The sequence below is a fragment of the Haemaphysalis longicornis genome, unplaced genomic scaffold (assembly GCF_048455015.1).
Source record: "Haemaphysalis longicornis isolate Haplotype H1 unplaced genomic scaffold, Haemaphysalis longicornis Haplotype H1 scaffold_2, whole genome shotgun sequence".
Taxonomy (NCBI): Eukaryota; Metazoa; Arthropoda; class Arachnida; order Ixodida; family Ixodidae; genus Haemaphysalis; species Haemaphysalis longicornis.
The window spans coordinates 104,016,470-104,036,464 of record NW_027526295.1 but is presented as its reverse complement, the minus strand read 5'-3'; the positions used below and the strand labels follow the sequence as shown (position 1 = coordinate 104,036,464).

Sequence of the window (19,995 nt, the reverse complement as noted above, 5' to 3'; positions counted from 1 at the left end):
GAAGCACTCCAACCTCTGGCTGAAGACCTTGCTGTCGGCGGGAGGCACGAGTGTGGCTTGCTTATCGGCTAGATAAGGGCTTTTGGTGCATGTACCGTGCACCTCCACCAGATGTCATGAAGACAAAGATGACGCAGTTGTCTTGAAGGAAAAACAAGTTTATTGCAGCGAACTTTTGCTCCCCTAACAACGCAAAAAATGCAGAGGTGGCGGAGTAGCAGTCAAGAAAGTGACGTGCGCAGGCGAGCGTCAGCGAAGCGACTGCGGCAGCGTCTGGCCTCACGGTGTTTACCTTTCGGCGCGGGTGTTTTTCTAACCGTCGAATTACACCGAGAAAACTGCAGATCAAACGAGGTTATTCTGCGCCGGAGACGTTATTTGATGATGGTTGTATGTTTATGGCGCAAGGCCGACTGGGGCAAAGAGCGCCAAAACAATAGTCATATATGAGGGGTCAAACCTTAAACACTAAGTAAATTCAGCAAAAACAAAAGTACAATCACAAAACGAGAATGAGCATGGCTGGTGTATAGGGCCAGTTTTGATTATGCATGATTAGAAATGAGGTTTAAAAACTTAATGTCTGACAAATACTCAAAGACACGTTTCACAGAAACCATGGCATCGTCACCAAGAAACAGCGATGGATGTAGGGGGATATGTTGTCTGTAGAGTTCTCTGAAGTGTTTGTGTCGTGTTGTGTGAAGTGCCTTGCATGTTATTAGTATGTGTACTACGGATAGGGCCTCTCCGCACCTGCTGCACTGGGGCCTAGGAGATCCCGTCAGCAGATAAGAGTGAGTTGCATGCGTGTGCCCTATCCGTAGCCTACCCAAGGCGACTTCCGTGTGTCTGTTGTGTGAGTCAGATGTGTACCGTCCCAAGTGTGGCTTTATTACATGTAGTTTGTTGTCTGTCTGTTCGTCCCAGTGTGTTTGCCATGTTCGGCGCAGGTGTTGTCTTATGTGTGGCTTGAGGTCTGTGTAGGGTATCGTTGTAATGTCTACAGTATTCCTGAGTGCAGCAGCAGTGGCCCTCTCGTCTGCCAACTCATTCCCAGCAATCCCTGCGTGTCCTGGGACCCAGCAGAGGACCAGCTCATGCTTTTGTGCATACACGGACATGATAGTGTTGAATACAAGATTAACTATGTGGTTTTGGGGGGGCTTGTGCGATGACAGTGCGCAAACAACACTCAAAGAATCTGTATAGATGATGGAATTGGGAATTTGAGTTTCAAGAATGTGTCGTACAATCAGTACAATTCCATACGCTTCTGCTGAAAAAATTGTTGTGTGCACGCTCATGGTTCTGGCTGCATTGAAATTCGGACCGTGAGCAGCGCACGACACCATAGTGGAGGTTTTAGAAGCGTCAGTATAAAATTCTGCACATGTGTACTTAAACTGCAAAGACAGAAAGTGCTGCAGTATTGCAGCTCGTGGTACACGATTTTTGTCAAGTTTCATAAAAGAAAGGTCGCACGACACAGGGCGAACTTGCCAAGGCGGTAAACTGTTAGAAAAGGATGACCTGTACACATCTGAAACAAAGCACTGAGATCCGAGGATCGCTCTCTCACTCTAAGTGGAAAGGGCAGAGGAACGGATGGGTGATTTACAAAGAGCAGAGATGTTGATGTATCGTTAAAAACAGGATAAAAAGGATGATTATTCAGTGACGATATTTTAAAAGCATAAAGCAAGTCCATGTACGTTCGTTGGTTCTCAAGGCTCCACTTATCACACTCGACATAAAGACTCTCGGCAGGGCTAGTGCGAAAAGCACCCGAAGCAAGACGAAGGCCCAAGTGTAGCACTAGGTCCAGAATTCGCAAGGCTGTCTTAGTCGCCGACCCATACACCACACTGCCATAGTCTAAACGAGACCCAACCAACGCAGTATACAAGCGAAGCAGGAGTTATTTGTCGGAACCGTAAGATTGGTGGGAGAGAACCTTAAGTATATTCATTGTTTTGAGATATTTATTTTTAAGTTCCTTGATGTGGGGAATGAATGTGAGTTTGTGATCAAACACAACACCTAAGAACTTGTGCTCCTTGTTCACAGGAAGCGACACGCCATTAAGATGAATGTCTGGGTCCGGATGGACCCCGCGCTTCCTGGAGAACACAACGCAGGAGCTTTTAACAGGATTCAATTTAAAACCATTCTTGTCTGCCCAGCCGGCAAGTTTCTTTACACCAAGCTGGACTTGCCGTTCGCAGATTGACATATTGCATGATTTATAGGATATCTGGACGTCATCTACATACATGGAATAAGAGATTGTAGGTGGCAGTGCCTTACCAAGAGAGTTCATTTTTACTATGAAGAGAGTGCAGCTCAACACGCCACCTTGTGGCACGCCATTTTCCTGCACGTGAACCTTTGAGAGTGCACCACCGACTCTTACTCGGAACGTTCTGTCTGACAAGTAACTGACAAGAGCGTTCAACATGTTACCCGACACACCGAATGACTTGAAGTCCCTAAGGATCCCATAACGCCAAGCGGTGTCGCATGCCTTCTCAAGGTCGAAAAACACAGTTAAACAATACTGCTTGTGCGCGAAGGCATCCTTGATGTACGAGTCAAGAGCTAACAGTTGATCGTTCGTCGATCGCCCCACCCTGAAGCCTGCCTGGCAGCTCTCGAGAAGACCGTTGTACTCAAGGAAGTACACCAGCCTGCGATTTATCATCTTCTCGAAGAGCTTGCACAGGCAGCTCGTCAGGGCAATAGGACGGTAACTTGACGGAGACGACGGGTCCTTTCCCTCCTTCAAGAAAGCCACTACAATGGCCTCCCTCCAAGATTGTGGAACGTGCCCCGAAAGCCATATCTTGTTATATAGGTGTAAGAGTGTTAGAAGAGTGTCTGCGTGCAGGTGTTGTATCATTGTGTATGTGATGTTGTCTGGGCCTGGAGCTGAGGACGGAGCTGAGGATGTGCGCCGTGAGGAGTTGGGTAGCTTCTTCAACGTGTAGGTGTTCTATGGATGTGTGGTGTAGTTTCGATGTCTCTGTAAATGTGTTCCAGTTAGCTCGTGCTTCATTCAACCTATTTTGGGAAGATGGACTGCTGGGGCCTTTACCTATATATGTTAGTGAAGTGGGGAAGTGGTCACTGCCATATGGGTCAGTGCCCACTCCCCACTCAAGACATGGAAAGAGAATTGCCGAACCGATAGCCAAGTCAAGATTTGAGTATGTATTGTGTTCTATGTTATGGTATGTAGGCTGTTTATTGTTGAAACAGCCTACTGTATTGTATTTCGAAACAATCTCCCTATTAAAAGAAACTAGCGCGGCATACAAAGTAATCAATGAACACGCGCATCACTTGGCCCACAGATATTGCCCGGCGCAGCCGGGAAATATAATCAAAAACATAAATAAACAAATCCAATTCCTGGTTCACGGCAATATTGCGTTATGGCGGAGCAATGAAGAGTTTTCTGTAAGCATACCTCCTGGGTAGATCACCATGTATTGACAAAATACAGTAATTCTGTGAAGTTAACGACTTCACTGTGAACTACGACAAGTAAATTAAATTTGGAGTAAACGAAGAAGTAAAGGAAAAGCTCTGTTTAGCACATAATTGTCAAATAGGTAATTTTGAGACGTGTTTTGTAGCACAAGAATTAAAGCCGTTTGCTCTAACCATAGTCCCTTAGTAGATGGCCATGCTTCAGTGTGCAACATACAATGTAGAAAAGCCAGCGCACGAAGACCAGGACTAAACCAAGCCCCTTTGAAATCTGCTTCACCTCTCAACGCAGACGCGTCGTTCGGTAGTTCTTTCAGGGGCAATATAAGCCATCGTATATTAATGAAGCAGGCATAGTTTTTTAAAGGAGCCATATCAACCTGACGTTAATTTGAGAAACAATCGGAAGTTTGTTACCGAACCTAAACGCAAGGCCTTCCAAGTCATTATGCGATATATTTTACATGTTATCTCGGGGACGTTTATGGCCACAACTAAGTAAACATAATGCCGTAAATATGAGCAATATTGGGATAATAAGCTTGGATTTGGTTAATACTGAATAGAAACACTCAAGTTGATGTGGCATTCTTATGAAAACTTTAAACTAACTTTCAAGCACGGTGACATTGCGTTTTGGCGGAAAAGGCATTAAAAATTTGCAACATGGCTTCAAGAACAGTAGAACTATACACGGAGAGCAGGTGAGTCCTCTTGGCACCATTAGCAGTGCTTTTCGGATTCTTCCCTGGGATAATTTTCTTGGGTACGCCTGAAGGCACTCACGAAGCAAACAAGCTATCCATTGTTTTGCCATGAATTTGCAAAACGCTTCAAAAGCAGGCTGATCATGTCTTCTTCACCGTAGTGAATTGCTTCCTTCTCTCAGAGGGGGGGGGGATATGTGCCAGGGCTTGTAAACGGCCGCAATTTAGTTAAATACTAAAATGATAAATATATGAGTAAAAATATATAACCAGAGTTATTTCGTAGGGTAGGGTGACACGATATGAAATCATGGTTTCACAGCTCTCAGTTTGATTTTGTTCACTTCCGTTCACTTCGTCGTTGACATGTGGGGACCGATCTTTCGCTGATCTAATTGAAGTCTGAATTCATAATACGCCAGCTCCGAAGAGCAAATAGAACCTCCGGAAACAGCCATAAAACAGTCTCAACAATCGAGCAAACGCCACTTGGGCAAGTGGATTCGGCTAATTTCGATCCGTCTAGCAGCAGGATCCAGCTCGTTTTTGATACTACCTACGATCTGTGTACGCGTTTACAGGGCATTATCTCAAGAATTTTCTTGCCACTCCTTTTTTAGGGGAAAGTCGCCGAGTTTTTCTTGTCACTGCAGTTTTATCCGGGATAGTTTCGGTTTCAGGATCTGAATCATTTCGAAAAAGCATGCCTCGTGTGCTTGGCTGAGGCCGTTTTCTATATTCTTATGAAATTGCCATACAGTTTTATGATCCCGGGGATTTACGTCGGCACTGCAAGGTGGGGCTACACGCGTCTGCTTCTCGTCATTATCGCTCTGTTATAGGAGGCAATGTTCTAGAACCTAGCCATGGACAGGTTCACTGTAGAAAATCGAGTTGACTGTCACTGAATGCGATCTTACTTCTCCGTAATGCAAGTACGACTTTTAGAGTCAGGTACCCTTCGTTCCTTGACTAGGATATCATGTTTCGAACAGTCTTCCACACCTTCCCAATTTGCTTCTGCTTTCAGATCACATGATCTATCGGAGACAACACTTACTTTGGCAGCAGCGCATCAGCGACTTCTGGTGACGGGTGAGCTTGTTGTAGCAGCGGCTCTGCAGCTCGGCACCTCCCGTCTCACACAGTAAGTTTTCTTCGGCTAGCTGGAGGATCGCGATCATGCCTCGCGAGTAGGAGTTGGAGGGCACGAGCCGCGAAACTTGGAGCACCGTTTGGACCACAGGATACCACCATTCACTGCTCGCTTCGTCGGCGTAGTGCTCCATAAACACTGCGCCAAGGCAACCTGTGGCGGCTGCGAAAGGCCCCAATAAAAATCAGTGTGGAATTTAGGCGGACCATTGACGGATCGCGTACAATGTGTCTTCACCACCCCTCACAAACACTGCAAGACGAGGCGTGTTCGAAAAGTAGGCTTCATCGACAGCATTCATTTTTTCTAAGCAAAAAGTACAAAAAAGAAGCGCGGGGTTTATTGTCGAAGTAGTAGTGATTTTTAATTCTGATCAAGGAGAAATATTAAGCAACGAAATATATAGAATTCCAGTCGATGTTGTTCTGACTATTGGAAAAGGTCTTTATTATTTTTAATTGTTTAGATATAACGATGGACTATTGCTCATTCAAAGTTTAACCCGAGATGCATTTAGTTAGCAAGTCTTTTTTCTAAAACGAGAACGCAGGTTTTCGCAGCCAAAGGTCATTCCAGCACTCCTCTCGTAAATGGCTGCATAGTAGACCTCAATGGGTGGCTCTGTTAAAGGCAACAGCAAAAACGCTATGTGCCTAATAATCTACCATAACCTGCATTTCAAAATTTGTTTTTACGCCCTTCAACAGGTGATAAGTTATGAAAACGTACTCAATAAATTAACGACGTGGCGAGAATGCGCCAATCGAACCAATTTCTGATGTAAATACATTTAAAATGTTAGGAGTGTTGCAATGGCGTGTGCGTGTGTTGAACGAACAATATATAATAGGAAACGCAAGCTTAGACTATTTCGAAGATAAGAGAATTGGTTTGGAATGAATTAGCCTAAATGTAATAAATCTCCTGCTCCAACGCCACCATTTGCAACTACAAAAAACCCTTATTTGCACTATACACGTGCCATGCTACCGGCCACAATAATAGATAATTATCGTTCCGGCTCCATGTTTTTCTGTTAAAATAAAGTTCGTAACTACTGTTACTGGGAAGAAAAGGAACAGCGAGAACCTCTTAGTTGGCGACATGCACCTCATTCCGACTGCTTCACTACAAGAGATATGTTTAGGCAACACTGGTATTCTTTGCTACAAGCACTTGACAAGTTGCTTCAGAATTCACTCACAGATGATGAATGTTACGATGGCGAGGACTGAGAAACCATTTCCAGGATTGGTGAACAGGAAGGAGAAAATGTACACAATTGGTAGAGCCGCGTAACCGTGGAGACAATTCAGCGTGAAGATGAGCTCTGCAAAAAAGGTGGTCGCATTGTAAGACACCATCGCTGGCCCACGGACGTATTCACCGTGGTAAGCGCCGTAAATTACTTTCATCGCGCACCGTTTTTAAAAACACAAGTCCCCACGAGGTGTCATGGTTGTTGAAGAAATCGTTCGGAAAAAAACATGACAACCGTTGCTGCACAGCCAATAAGTGAAAACATCCGCGCTCAGGGCCAAGGGGAGCAGCATTCTGACAGAAATTTGAATATGTCGCTTTGTATATATAGCACATGTCTGCTGTTGTTCGCCATATCACTTAAGAGGGCATCGTTTTTTTACCCGACAACTCTCTCATTACATTTCGCAAACAGTGCATATTACTCGTATGTATGAACTGAACAGGAAGGCTGTAGATTAAAACGTGGCCAATAGGTCAACCGCCTTTTTGAAATACTTGTGATTGTTATTGACCTAAGCCATGTTCTGTTAACTTGTTAATAATCAGGTTTCCTTTCCTCTTAAGACATCATGGAGTTGACACTATTATCAAATTTTAATTTTCCAACGGGGTAAGCGCGACGAGACTGCTGTAGTGTGCACCTTACTTTAAAGGCATCATGAATGTGTCTTGCGTGAGCAATATAATGGCCCGGTGAATATTTTTTACAACGCGCCAACGCCTACCACATGAGCCACAACGAAGCACGGTAACGTTTTTGGGCGTAATCGACTACACCCTTTTTTACCTTTTTTAACAATACTCACCAATGTCATTGTTGGAGAGTTGATCGTGGTGGAAGACCGCCACCGGTACCACAACAAGCAACGCGGTACCCATATAGAACAAGAAGTCAAATACGAAGTTAATGAGCCAGTACAGTAGAGGGCTCATGCCCGTGATCATATGCAGGTGCTTCACCTGCAAGAAAGACAGCATCATCACTTAGGGATTTGTTTCTGCGATTGTAAGTGTGCAGCAAAAGATCTTAAGTTTTCGATTGTTCGACGTAGTAGCACAGCTGCTTGGTATACACGTGTGCAATGAAGCTTGCACGGATGCTGCTATTTACTGAGACAGAAGCGCCGCTAGCGACGCCTAGATTCTGCTTCGCAGCGTTTCCATCTTGGACTACTGAAGTTCCGTCACAGCGCCTTCGCTGCCTCCTATGCCTGGGTGCTTACCCGCCCTACTTGAATTTTCTGTGCAGAGAAGGATCGTGTCATGTTGTCTACCTTAATACAGTATACTATATGTAGCACGTTTCTGAGCTTGTACTTGCTCACATAACACCTTCGTTCCCAGTCCCAAAATGCATGCGGCAAGGGTGAGTAGCGGATGGCGTCAAATGTTGCAGGCTGCTCCACGCCATCACCTTTTACATCCGCCAGGCTCAACGAAGCGGTCGGCCGCGGAGAAATAATATACCATTTTATTATCTGAAGCACTTATATTAATTTGGACTTGAATACGAAGCTGAAGGTGGAACAATCGTGATAATTTTGCTGTTAGGCTTACGTTATACAGTCGCACCTGTTCACCTTGCCAACTAACGACAGCGTAATACCGCTCAATTTTTACCTGGAAACATCGACGTGTAGCCGTTCTTTTGGCTGAACGATATATACACTAATGAGTGTACGCATTTTGTTGCAGCGATTTTGCGTGTATTCGAGGTGCTGAATCCGCTAGCGAGTAGGAACGTGGTCGGCGAGATAGACCAAGCATATTGTACACGAGTTCAGACGCTCGCCCGGAAATGCACATGCTTTCAGGGGCGCTGCCATTGGCTGTGACAGTTTGCCACGAACTGATTGAACGCATGCTTTTGTGATTGATACAAAGCTTCACAGGATCGGCGGAATTTCATCTAAGTGTCATGGCGGCGATAGTTAGTATGAAGTTACTTTTTGTTCCCATGTTCCGGTTATCGACGCCGTTACTTTTTGTTGTCAACCAAGGTGAACGCCGTGGACGATCAATCGTTCCCCTAAAAACCACATGAAAAAAATTGGCCGCGTATCTGCTTCTTTTGTTGCAAATGTCGTCAAAAGACGGTAGTCTTTGTAGACATTTGCCAACGAAATGCCCCCCTTTTGCTTTCCCCCTCACATGACTTGCTGTTCCTGTTCTGTCGCGCTCATTCCAAGGTAAACACACTAAAGGTTTGCGCAGGCGATTTCAATTTACCGCGTTCCACTGCTACAGGCCGGGTTCCTCGATGCCAGCGCTGCAGTACGGCGGAGACGCACGTGAATGGAGGCGGCCGACTAAAAGGTTTATACAGCCGCGTGGCCGTGCTCCACGTGCGTTCCAAGCAGAACGTGGAACCTAGCTAGTGGAACCTTTCGTTGCTGTTGCCGCGTGATTTTTAATGCAGAGCATTTCAGTAACTCACGATGTCACCCGCGTTGACGTCCGTAGTCCTAGTCCGCACCCCTCCCCCTACACCATATAAAAAAAATACTATCCGGCACCTGGTTTCGATCCCTCGACCCTGCGGGCGGAACGCAATGTACATGGTGCACTACCCACTGCGCCACAAAGCCGACACAGAATGGGAGGCTACGAACGCGCCTTATATCCTTGACTCATTCAAACTACGTCAAGAAGCTGCTGATACAACGCATTCACTACCACCAACTCCCCAAACACTACACGTTAACGCAATACACCCACCCCCTATGCGACGCATTTACTCGAGCCCCCCTCGCGGTGAGATGGGCCCAATTTTTCATATGCCGCCAGGAGGCGGCGGTTTTCTGCAGTAAATGTAGAATATCATTTGCTATCGGAAAACCAAGTATCCATGAATGTTTTAATAAAGGAACACTGTAAATATCTCGTGTGTACTAATTTTGCTGTCCTATATTTGCGTGTCTTGTTCTTGTTCTCGAAAGTTGACAAGTATGAACATATAAACCGGGATGAGACTTTTACATGTCGCTGTCAGTATATAAGACTATTGCGCAACATCACTTTTACTTTGGCCGGGTGTCTGAATCGCGTCACAGACATACAGACGGACAGACAGACATACAGACAAACCAAAATTTCTGGGTTTAAGTAGCCCAAGAAAGGCTATCGCCTTTAAAACAGTTGCGTTCAATGTTTAGGTGCAAACATTCCATGCTTACGCATTTTATCCTGCGCTTCACTAGTGCACCAGGGCGGTCCTTTGGGCGGCGGATTTACCGGTATTAGGTGAAAAGCGCCCAACAAACTCTGTATATCGGTGATTTCGGTTTTAAAGAGAAACGTTAGTGCTTCTGTGCCCCGAAAATGCCCTGCAATGAAAGCCAACTTTCTCTGACGATGGTGACGAATGATCATGAGTGAAGTAAAAGAAAAAAATGCTTGCGGTGACCGGAATCGAACTTGGATACCTTGCGTTATGATAGCTGCATCTACCATGTTGCTTCATTTTGACATGGTCAAAGCGGTTTGGAAAGCTCAGACGACCATTTAAAAAATACCTCACGAAGCTGCGTTTTCAACCATCGTCGTCGTTAGATGGAGGGGTGCATTACTTTTTGCTAACTTACTCGTTCAGCATTTATTGAAATAAGCCTTGTAGAAAGAATAAGCAATTGTTTTCTTCGTGTGCTCTTTTGCTTATGAAAACACGGTACGTTTTGAAAGATTTACTTTATTTTTTTTAGGGGGCGGGGGGCGCTTCTTTCTAGACAGCCAAAGGTGCATCCATTCGAATGCGAATGCTTCCAGGGCCACTGACGCGGTCTGTCAGTGACCCTGGAAACAACAAGCAGACGTGATGTACTATTTTATGGGCTCAAATGTCTGCAACATATAGGTAATAAAATAAGTTAAGTCTCCCTATAATTGGGTCCAAAGCAAATGACTGAGGATGTTGGTCGTGCAAGAAATTTTCGACGTTTAGCATCAGTAAAATTTCCCCCTCCAAAATCACTGCGTTCTTTTGATGCCGATACGAAGTATCGGAACGTTGTATCGTTCGCAGTGTCCGGGGCGCAGACGTGGCGATTCTGTCAGCGTGAAATGTTTGCGATTGGTCGCACGTAACGAAGGTTGCCTGGTATCTGGCTCTGCAGAAAAAGAGTTCTATAAACACACCCTGCGCCGCCATTGTTCCCGGGCGACATCGGATGTGCAACAAAGATGTGTATGAGCAACGTTCCTGGTGCATCTCGCCTTCTTCTAATTTTAATAACGCGTGTACTTCCATTAAATTTGTTTTCTGCTTATTTCCGTATGCATCCCCGTGCTTCCCAGTACAAAAGTTTACGGTATAAACCGCCCCCGGAAATGGAAAAGGAGATTCAATGGCTACAAAACACTTGTACAGCAACGATGAGAATTACCAGTCGAAAGATAGTAAGCAACACAGGGTCCACCTATACACTGGCTACGGGAGTGACTGATGTTTCTGCTGCAGAGTTCTTTACATTATAAGGGCTACAAGATGGTTTAGAAGTTGGCGGACTGGTCCTCCTTTTCTATAGCGTGTAAGGTCAGGCAATTTACGGGTTGCAGCCTTCCGATACACGGTCCTCGCACTCTATCCTGACAGGACAGAGCACAAAAATATATAAAGGTTTGGTAACCAACCAGAAGGGGAATTTATGCGATACAGAGCCGTCAATGTTACGTCTTGAGCAGAAGAATATGTATACGAAGAATTAGTTTCGTGTGAAATCAACTTAAGCACGTTCACATGATGTTGCTGTATAATTTACACACAGTGCAGCCATGTTATGCTGGTTCAATGAACCATGCTCAGTAGTTTGTACCCCACCTGCGGCGGTGGCTTAGTAACAAATACCTTCACAAAACTTGCGGAGCTGCTAGATGGTTTATGATCCTTCAATATGTTTAACGAAAAAACCGAAGACAATCCACAAGAAAGGAGACTGGACAAGCGCTAACTTTCAGCTAAATTTTAATTATCGGAGAGTCGGTAAATATCGAGCTGGAGCAAGCACGGCATGGGCCACACTGTGGAATCACAAGTGCCGAAACGGTTCACACGAAAGAAACGCTCGAAAAATATTTCTCGAAGTTAAACAGGAACACAGAGGTATCACTGATACAATTATACAATTATCACCTCTTGATACAAAAGGTTTCTAACAGTTACCGTCATGTCCCCTGGCTGCCCCTACCCAGAATCGATCTCCCTACGAAGTGGTTCACACTTGCGGGCACTGCAATGCGCGGGAAAATGCGCATTTCTTTTATTTTTTATTGATAATTTATGTTTGCGGGCGATGTAGTTGATCCATCGGCCGGTTTCAGCTGACATAGACTTTCCTGAATTTAAATTAAATTTGATAAACGACGCCTATAGCGCAGTTCACGAAGGGCCAAGCATGCTTCTTGTCGCATCCTTGCTTTTTGCGACCATCGCAAGAAGTGCGCGCGCAAATTCGGGCCAGCGTGGGCGGCGCTGGGAGCAAAATCGAAATCCCAGGCCTGCTGGCCACCTTCTTTGGGGATATACGGCACCACATTGGGTTTGCCATCTGTTGCGCAGGCTCAGGCGTTGTTCTAGAGGTGTCTCTTTTAATCTTTTTGAGGAGGGCCTCAGTGAGTGATTTCAAAACCGTGCACCGGAAGCCGGCTGAAAGCAACCTTTCCAATTGCTTACCACATCTAGCCTGCATAGCGTGGGGACGTGACTTAAACACAGGAGATTACAGCCACGAGTGAGAAATTGCTTTTTTCACCGCATTGGAGTGCGAAGAGTCAAAATGGAGTACCTCTCGGTGCCCGTGGGTAATTACGCCAGCGGACATGCTTGGTACCTAAATGGATGTTAATGTCAGAAAACTGCAACGGGTTCTCTAAAGAAATATCGTGCATAAGAACTAAACCCTTCCGATGACACCGAAGAGCGGATAAAATATTGTCAACAAAATCTGGGTGCGTCAGTGTGTTATGTTCATTTGAAACCTCTAAAAACGTCCACATATTACAAAACGTTTAAGACTATACCTGCTCTCAATTTCTTTGTGCAAGGCACCATCAACTACACCTAAAAAATATCACACATTATTGTAGGCACACAGAAACCAATAAATATCTTTTGTCTTTACAGAACCAGACCGTTGTCAAAGGAGATAAGATTAGACTAACTAAAATTCAAGCAAAGAAACCAAGTTGTCCGCTGACACACCAGCCAAATTCGAAATCCAACGGCACCTTTTTCATCAATACAATCTAACTGAAGCGGACAAAACACCATGGGGCACAGAATAAAACTGATTTTCAACGTCCGCGGAAAAAGTGTAGCCAGTAGGCGCTCCGCTCCGCAAAAAGCCTCTCTCCTCATTTGCACTCTTAGTAGCAAATGAATCAGCAATGTCCAGACGATTAAGACTCCTCAAAATGCATTGGCCGAGTGAGTGTTCCCATGACCAATTTTCACTTACAATCAAGCGAAACGGGAAAGTTTATGCGTTTCGAACGAAACCAAAACATCTAGAGCATCGTACTTGCCATCGCTAATGTCCTTGGCCAACTAATTCAAATCTAGGTTTTTGCACACTGCAGCGGCAGTACTTTTTACTCTTGTAGCGCTTGCCTTTACAGGGACGACAGTCTTGTCTATCGGTTGGCCCGCCTTCTCGAGAAACATTTCTTTTTGAGGCAGGCCCACAAACCCACCTTCTTTGTCGCCTTGTAGCAGTCGAAGGTTATTGCGTTTCAAGGAGGATATAACCGTGGCCGTAGACGGCAAGCAGTCGGTGCCTTCTTGTAAAGGTTGTAGCCCTTGCAAGCAGTGCTTACCTCCTTGAAGGGCTTCTAGCGTTTGCCCTTTCCTGTGAAAGCAAGCGCTACAAGAATAAAGAGCAAAGACACTGCAGTATGCAAGGACCTTGATTTGACTAAGATGTCCGTGGACATTACTGATTGAAAGTGCCATGCTCTGGATGTGTTCTTGTCGGTAAAAAGGGTTAGGCAAAATTTTCCGTTCCGCTCGATCGTCCGTGAAAAGTGTTCTTGACAACATTTAGTCGACCAATACATTTTGACGAAGCTGGATCGTCTTCAAATTGCTGATCCAATTGCTACCAAGAGTCCAAATGAGCCGACCGGTTTTTTGCAGAGCGGAGCGCCTATTGGCTACGCTTTTTTCGTGGATGTCGACGAAATTTAGTGACCCATGGAGTTTTGTTGCGGCAGTTAGAGTTTGCATTGATGAAGATTGCGTCATTGGATTTCAGAACTCGGCTGGTGCGTCAGTGCAAAACCTTTGCTTCAGTTTCATTTAAAGTCTACTCTTATCTCCTTTGAAAACGGTCTGTTTCTGCAAGAACAAGGGACATGTATTGGTTTTTTGTGTGGCCCCTGTACTCATTAATGTATTTTTAGCTGCGGTAGAGCGTGCCTTGCACAAAGAAATTGACAGCAGGTTAGTTTTAATAGGTTTTTATATGTGGACATTTTAAGTGGTTTTAAACAAGTTTAACAGCGAGACGCACACAGCATTTGTTGACAATATTTTAGCCGCATTCCGGATCCAAAGGAAGGGTTTTGTTTTTACGCATGAAATTTCTTACAAAACTCGTTGGAGGTCTGAAACATTAACATCCCTTTGGGTAGGAAGCATGTCTCCTGGCGTTATTCCCCACGGGCTCTCAGACAGCTCCTCCATCTTTTCTCTGCGCAGTCCAAGACGGTGAAAAGAGCACTTTCTCACTCATGGCTTGAATCGGCTCTAAGTTGTGTCCCCACGCTATGCAGGCTAGCTTTGATACGCAAATTGTAACGCTACTTTCAGCCGGCTTCCCGTGCATGGTTTCAAAAACAGTCGCTGAGAACCTCCTAAAAAAGGTTGAGACACCTCTAAAATGGCGAAACCCGGAATCATGCCATGCATCCACAAAGTCGCCCATCACGTCAAGAAGGTGGCCGTCAGGCATGGAATTCCGCAAGCGGCAGGGCGTCTTAGCGCGCACTCTTCTGGCGATGGTCACAAAAAGCAAGTATGCGATAAAAAGCATGCTGGGCCCTTTGTGGACTGCGAAATAGGCTTCGTTTATATAATTGCACTTACATGTAGGAAATTCTATGTTGGTCGGAATAGCCGATGTATCAACGACTGACCACGGGAGCATGAATTATCAATAAAAAATAAAAGAAATCTGCATTTGTCCCCCCCCCCCTCCCCCACTGCGGTGCCGGCAAGTGCGAACCACTGCTGAGGGAGATTAGGACTATGGGTAGGAGCAGAGATTCGACAGCACGGGAACTGTTTGAAGCATTTTATATCAAGCAAAGAGGTGATAATTGCATCAGTGATACGGCGGTGTCACTGAGTAACTGCGATAAGTCTTTTTTCGAGCATTTCGTTTGAGTAACACATTTGGGCTCTTGCGATGTGCTGGCGCATGGTGCTGGTGCCCCAGGTTTTCTACATTTAGCGGCTCCGCTGGTGCTCCAAGTTTAGTTGGAAGTTTGCGCTGGTCCTGTCTTCTTTCTTGCGTATTGTCGTTCGGTGGTTTTTGCGTTTGCGGCTTAGCCCAAGGCTGCGACTTCTATCCGGGCTGCGGTGGCTGATTTTATGATACAGGCGATCATGAAACAGCTACGTGTCGGTTGCCTATGATTACGTTATTTTCTGGAGCGTACACAAGTCGCTTTGCCCGCTCGGCTAAGACGTACAACCAAATTATGGCCAAGTGAATACAGCAAACACCCAGATTTATCCGTTTATATCAAACAGTCTACGCCAGATGGGGCAGCCCATAAAGGAATGGCGACTAATCAAGTGTTTCTTTTTGGCGCCGCACTTGTCATGTTACAAAGAGGAGTGGTATCAGTGCCCTTAAACAAAACCTACTATCAATTAACATTTTCTTACGGTGGTTTCCGCTCTTTTATTTTATCACTGCTAGTAATAATTACGGATAGCTATCTCGTACCGAGTGGCGCTTCTGCTAAAATAAGTTTTCGGGTATTTGAAACTTTTCGTTGGTTCAATACTTCCGGCCTGGTATCCTGTGGGTTCTGTAGATATACATCAGCATAATTAAAATACGGAAGAAGGGGTAGAGAGAAAATATTCGGGGCGAGAATGATTCATTTAGTAAATAACGCAGTGCATCAAATGCAGTCGTAAAACGAATGATTTGTAGGCCGTGTAAAATGCACAGTGATTATCGAAAAGAAAACTATCTGCCTTGTGCTTAAATATCACTGTATGAATCTAGAGGCTGCAGTATGAGACAGAAAATCAATGCGAAAAGATTAGGGGTTGTTTCGCCTAAACAACTCGCAGACAACGTCGCCCTTCGCCTAAGCGGGAAGGACGATGAACCAAAAACTATTTACCTCTACACAGACGCTGACCAAAAATTGTCGTTTACTGGACGACTGCACAACCTAATAACCGTGCCCGAAATGAGTTCCGCACAAAGACGCCGCCAGAATCGTACTACGACAGCAACAGCCAATCACTAATTGTACATCACCAATTCGTTATCCAGCGGTTACCACAGCCGGTGCATACGCCTCTCGATGATTTACCTGTTGTTCGACCCTCACACATTGCATTAGTCAAATCTTCATCGCCCTTAACCAGAACCGTGAATGCGATTACGTACGTGACTATAGTCCATCTATATGGAGCTGCAACGAGGTAGTCTACATGCAACGCACCTGCAGCGCCCTCTCGGCGATGGGGAAGAGCACGAAGTTGCTGCACATCAGGCTGGAGCAAAGCGGGAAGACCACTGAGCGGATGACCTTGGGGAGCAGTTCGTGGTACGTGTTCTGACCGCCGTATTGCTCGCTGGCCTCTCCTTTCACGTCCTCAAGGGCTTCTTCGGTCACATAAAAAGTGAAGCGGTACTTTTTTGATCCCGTGACATTCTTCAGGCGCGCATTGTCGTACAAGTTTGTGACGAGAGCTGCCATGTGCTGGATCTCCCCGTTGTACCAGAGGACGGTTCTGCGGGATCAATGGAGCGATTTCATTGCGCATCAGTGATGGTTTCAGTGCTTTTGCCCAAAGTAAGTCAACTCTTTGATGCCTTTCGCACTGGGGTATCGCAAATCGCGTATAGAATGTGCAAAGATATATTAAACGTTGTTTTTGGAAGCCACGTATCTGATGGAACATGCGCGTCATAAAAATTGTGGTTGCCCTACGAGTGATACCTTATGTGAACGAGAACCTCACGAGAACCTCAGGTTAACTTTAGCCTAACAAAGTATTGTAATGAAGGTAGTACCATGTGTGTGCAAAAATCATTTGGTGATCGTACAGTTTCTTACGCATGCTAACGACGCATGAACCATCTGCTAAATAAATACCCAAGAAAGTGGAGGGGAAAATAGCCCCTCGGGTAGCGTAGTGGTCATCGCACCAGACGCGTATTCTGGAGGTCGCGGGTTCGGATCCCATCCGGCGGGCATTTTTTCTCCACTTTCTTTAAAAAAGACATCCCCCTCGCGAGGGGCACGATCAAATGCACAGCATTTCCGAGGGGGTGCGCCGGCAAGTCGTATCTCTTGATCGCGGGACCCGTGTCGCCATCTTTTGGAAGCGCGGGACAACTTGTGGCGCTTTCGAAACAAACGAGAAATGAGTGAAGGATATAAGGCGCGTTCGGTGCATCGAAATCTGTGTCGGTTTCGTGGCTCGGTCGGTTGTGCGCCGGGCACCTTGCGTTCCGCCCGCGGCGTCATGGGTTCGAAACCGGGCGCCGGAAACTGTTATTTCTTCCTGGCTGCGGACTACGACAAGGCGCGCCTGCGGACAACGACAGGGCGCGCATGCGGACTACGACAAGGCGCGCATGCGGACCACGACAGCGCACGCCAACGCCGCGTGACATTGTGAGTTACTAAAATGCTATGCATTTAAAAGCTTTGATTAAAGTTTACCGACAGTAAACTTTTTCTGGCTTCGTAATTGAGTAATAAGAAGCTTGCTGCGCAAAGCTACGGCTCAACATTTTGGCCGCACATTATGCACGTGGCTTCGAAGCATGCGCAACAAAAATACTTTTTCTGCGGGGTAATACATACAGGTGGGTCGTTCTCGCGTATCAGCTAAATCAAACACACTTAACACAAAAAAAAACATAATCCCGTAATTATATACAGTCGAATCCACTTATAACGATACCGCTTATAACAATATATCGGATATAACGATGGACAACGATTGCACCGTCCAATTTTGTATGCTTTCTATGGTAAAATAACCCGCTTATTACGATGCTCCCGAGCTGCGATATCGGATATAGCGATTGAATCCGCTTACCGCGCGCGCCGAAAATGCGAAAATGCGTCACGAGGAGGAAGCAGGCGAGGAGGAAGCGATCTCAGGGGAGGCCACGGAAGCACCCGACGATGAAGGGGTGCCACAGTTATGGTCGGCGCTTCACGAAGACGCGTCGGGTCTCGACGATTTTCTCCATGCCGACGATGGTGTGGAAACGTCCGAGTGCCTCAGTGACGAGGCGATCGTTGCGACTGTGCGTGGTGCAGCGGACAGCGGTGAGAGCGACGACGGCGACGACGCGGCTGAGCAGCCTACCCAGGTACCGTCATCGCACGAGGCCCAACGAATGATACAGTCCCTACGGGACTTCATTTTCGCGAAAGACCTCCCGCTCAGCTATGTGGAGCAATTAGATGCTCTCGAAAAAGATGTGCGTCAGCTTCGCGTGAAGCAGTCAAAGCTGACTGACTATGGCTTTTCTGCAAACGAGTAGTTGCACTACCTCACTTGCATGCTAATAAAATGTTTTGATCTCTCTTGTGGCTTTTTTTTTCTCGACCCGCTTATAACGATTATCGGTTATAACGATGGGATTTTCTTGGCACTTGGATATTGTTATAAGTGGACTAGACTGTATTTCTATCTGCCAACTAAACGAACGAAATTGTGCTGCAAAATGCAATTGTGCTTAAATTGTATACACTATCAAAGCAGCGTAGTGTTTCGGGTTCTTGTGTGGATTGGCCATACAGTACAGCGCCAACAAACGGCAAGCGAGATAATGGGAGGACACGCGACGGCGCTCCAATTGTCTCTTCGTTCGTAGTGTGTTTTGAACGTAACAGGAATCGGGCTCCCTCTTCCGCTCGCGAGCCTACTGCGTGGAATGGAGCAAAACTATTGTCCGGGAGCGTAGAAAGGGAGAATTTGGCCGCACCTTGTCATGCAAATGAAGCCAGAGACGTCTGTGCCGGAAGGTTGAAAGGCACTAGGAAAAAAATTCCCCCGCATTTCCCCGAGGGGGAGAATGTGAAAGTGCGAATGCACGGTTGTCGGCCCGCTTGCGGCGCTTGCGCTCGGCCCCCGCAGCCCACCGCCTCGCCGCCTTCTCTTCCATCTCTCCCATCGGGTTTGTAGTATCACGTGTACACCACGCAGTTATCAAGCCGCTATAACGCCGCTGAGTCGCCAACGCACGCCGCTGACGACGTAGTTTGAATGCGTTAAAGATATAAGGCGCGTCACTAACGCTGATATCAGCGTCGTGTCCGTGGCTTGGTTGGTAGAGTGTCGGGCTGCGGCCCGCAAAGTCCTCGGATCGAAACCTGGCGCCGGATGCTGTTTCTTCTTTAAATATAGAGGAGCACTGCGGACGCCGACGCCGCCGCCGCCGACGCCGGCGGTGGATGGTTTGGGGTCGCTTATAAAGTGCATTCGCACTTAAAATTGCTGTGGTTTAGCTTTCGTTTACCCAAGTTGATAGCGAAACCTTCCTCCATCGCACACGGCTCCGCGCCGCACGTGGCCTCCGCCCTACCATCTTATTGCTACGGCGGCGGCCTACTAGGCTTCTTCCGCCAGGTGGTGACACGGGTACTGCGCACGTCTCTGTTACCTCCCCGTCAATCTCTCCGCTGCCGCCTATCTCTCCCCGTCATCGGAGCGGTTCTCCGTGAAGGGCGCTTGTGGAAGAGGGGCTGTTCGCAGCACGTGGCCTCCTGGCCATCCTTCGTGGCGCGCTTCTTCCTCCGTTCCCTCCTCGCCTATGTCTTCCTGCTATCGGGCCGCTGCTCCGCGTTGGCTCTTGCGGAAGGGGATCTAGCTATCATGGTCAAAACTGGTCCCCCCGCGAACGCTGCCCGAGGCAGCGTAGCTTTCGCCACAAAAAGCAGTAATACGCACTCTGGCTGCAACTCTTCGAGACTGGCACTGTTTTCTTATTCTGTATTAAATTTTGAATTTTTTTATTTTAATTTATTTCATTTTGTGTTACAACAAGAACGTATACAATAGAAGATTTCAGAAGATACAAATTAAGATTTCAAATACTCGTAAGATAATCTTTTCGCTGTTGCATATTCTGAGGGAGGAGAAAAAACACCTAATATAATGGGCGC

The 19,995-nt window shown here is 46.3% G+C and overlaps 1 protein-coding gene across 1 annotated transcript in view; it reads right to left on the bottom strand.

The window, feature by feature from the left end:
- Positions 1 to 16,577, bottom strand: part of LOC144167281 (phospholipid-transporting ATPase ABCA3-like) — a 58,016-nt gene extending 41,439 nt beyond the window's left edge. Inside the window, exons 1-4 of the mRNA XM_077696603.1 lie at positions 16,306 to 16,577; positions 7,428 to 7,581; positions 6,563 to 6,688; positions 5,263 to 5,520 (exon numbers count right to left, since the gene is read on the bottom strand). Of these exons, the coding sequence (XP_077552729.1) occupies positions 5,263 to 5,520; positions 6,563 to 6,688; positions 7,428 to 7,581; positions 16,306 to 16,563 (796 nt within the window). The 5' untranslated portion in view covers positions 16,564 to 16,577. The remainder of the gene's footprint in view (positions 1 to 5,262; positions 5,521 to 6,562; positions 6,689 to 7,427; positions 7,582 to 16,305) is intronic.
- Positions 16,578 to 19,995: the final 3,418 nt, after the last annotated feature.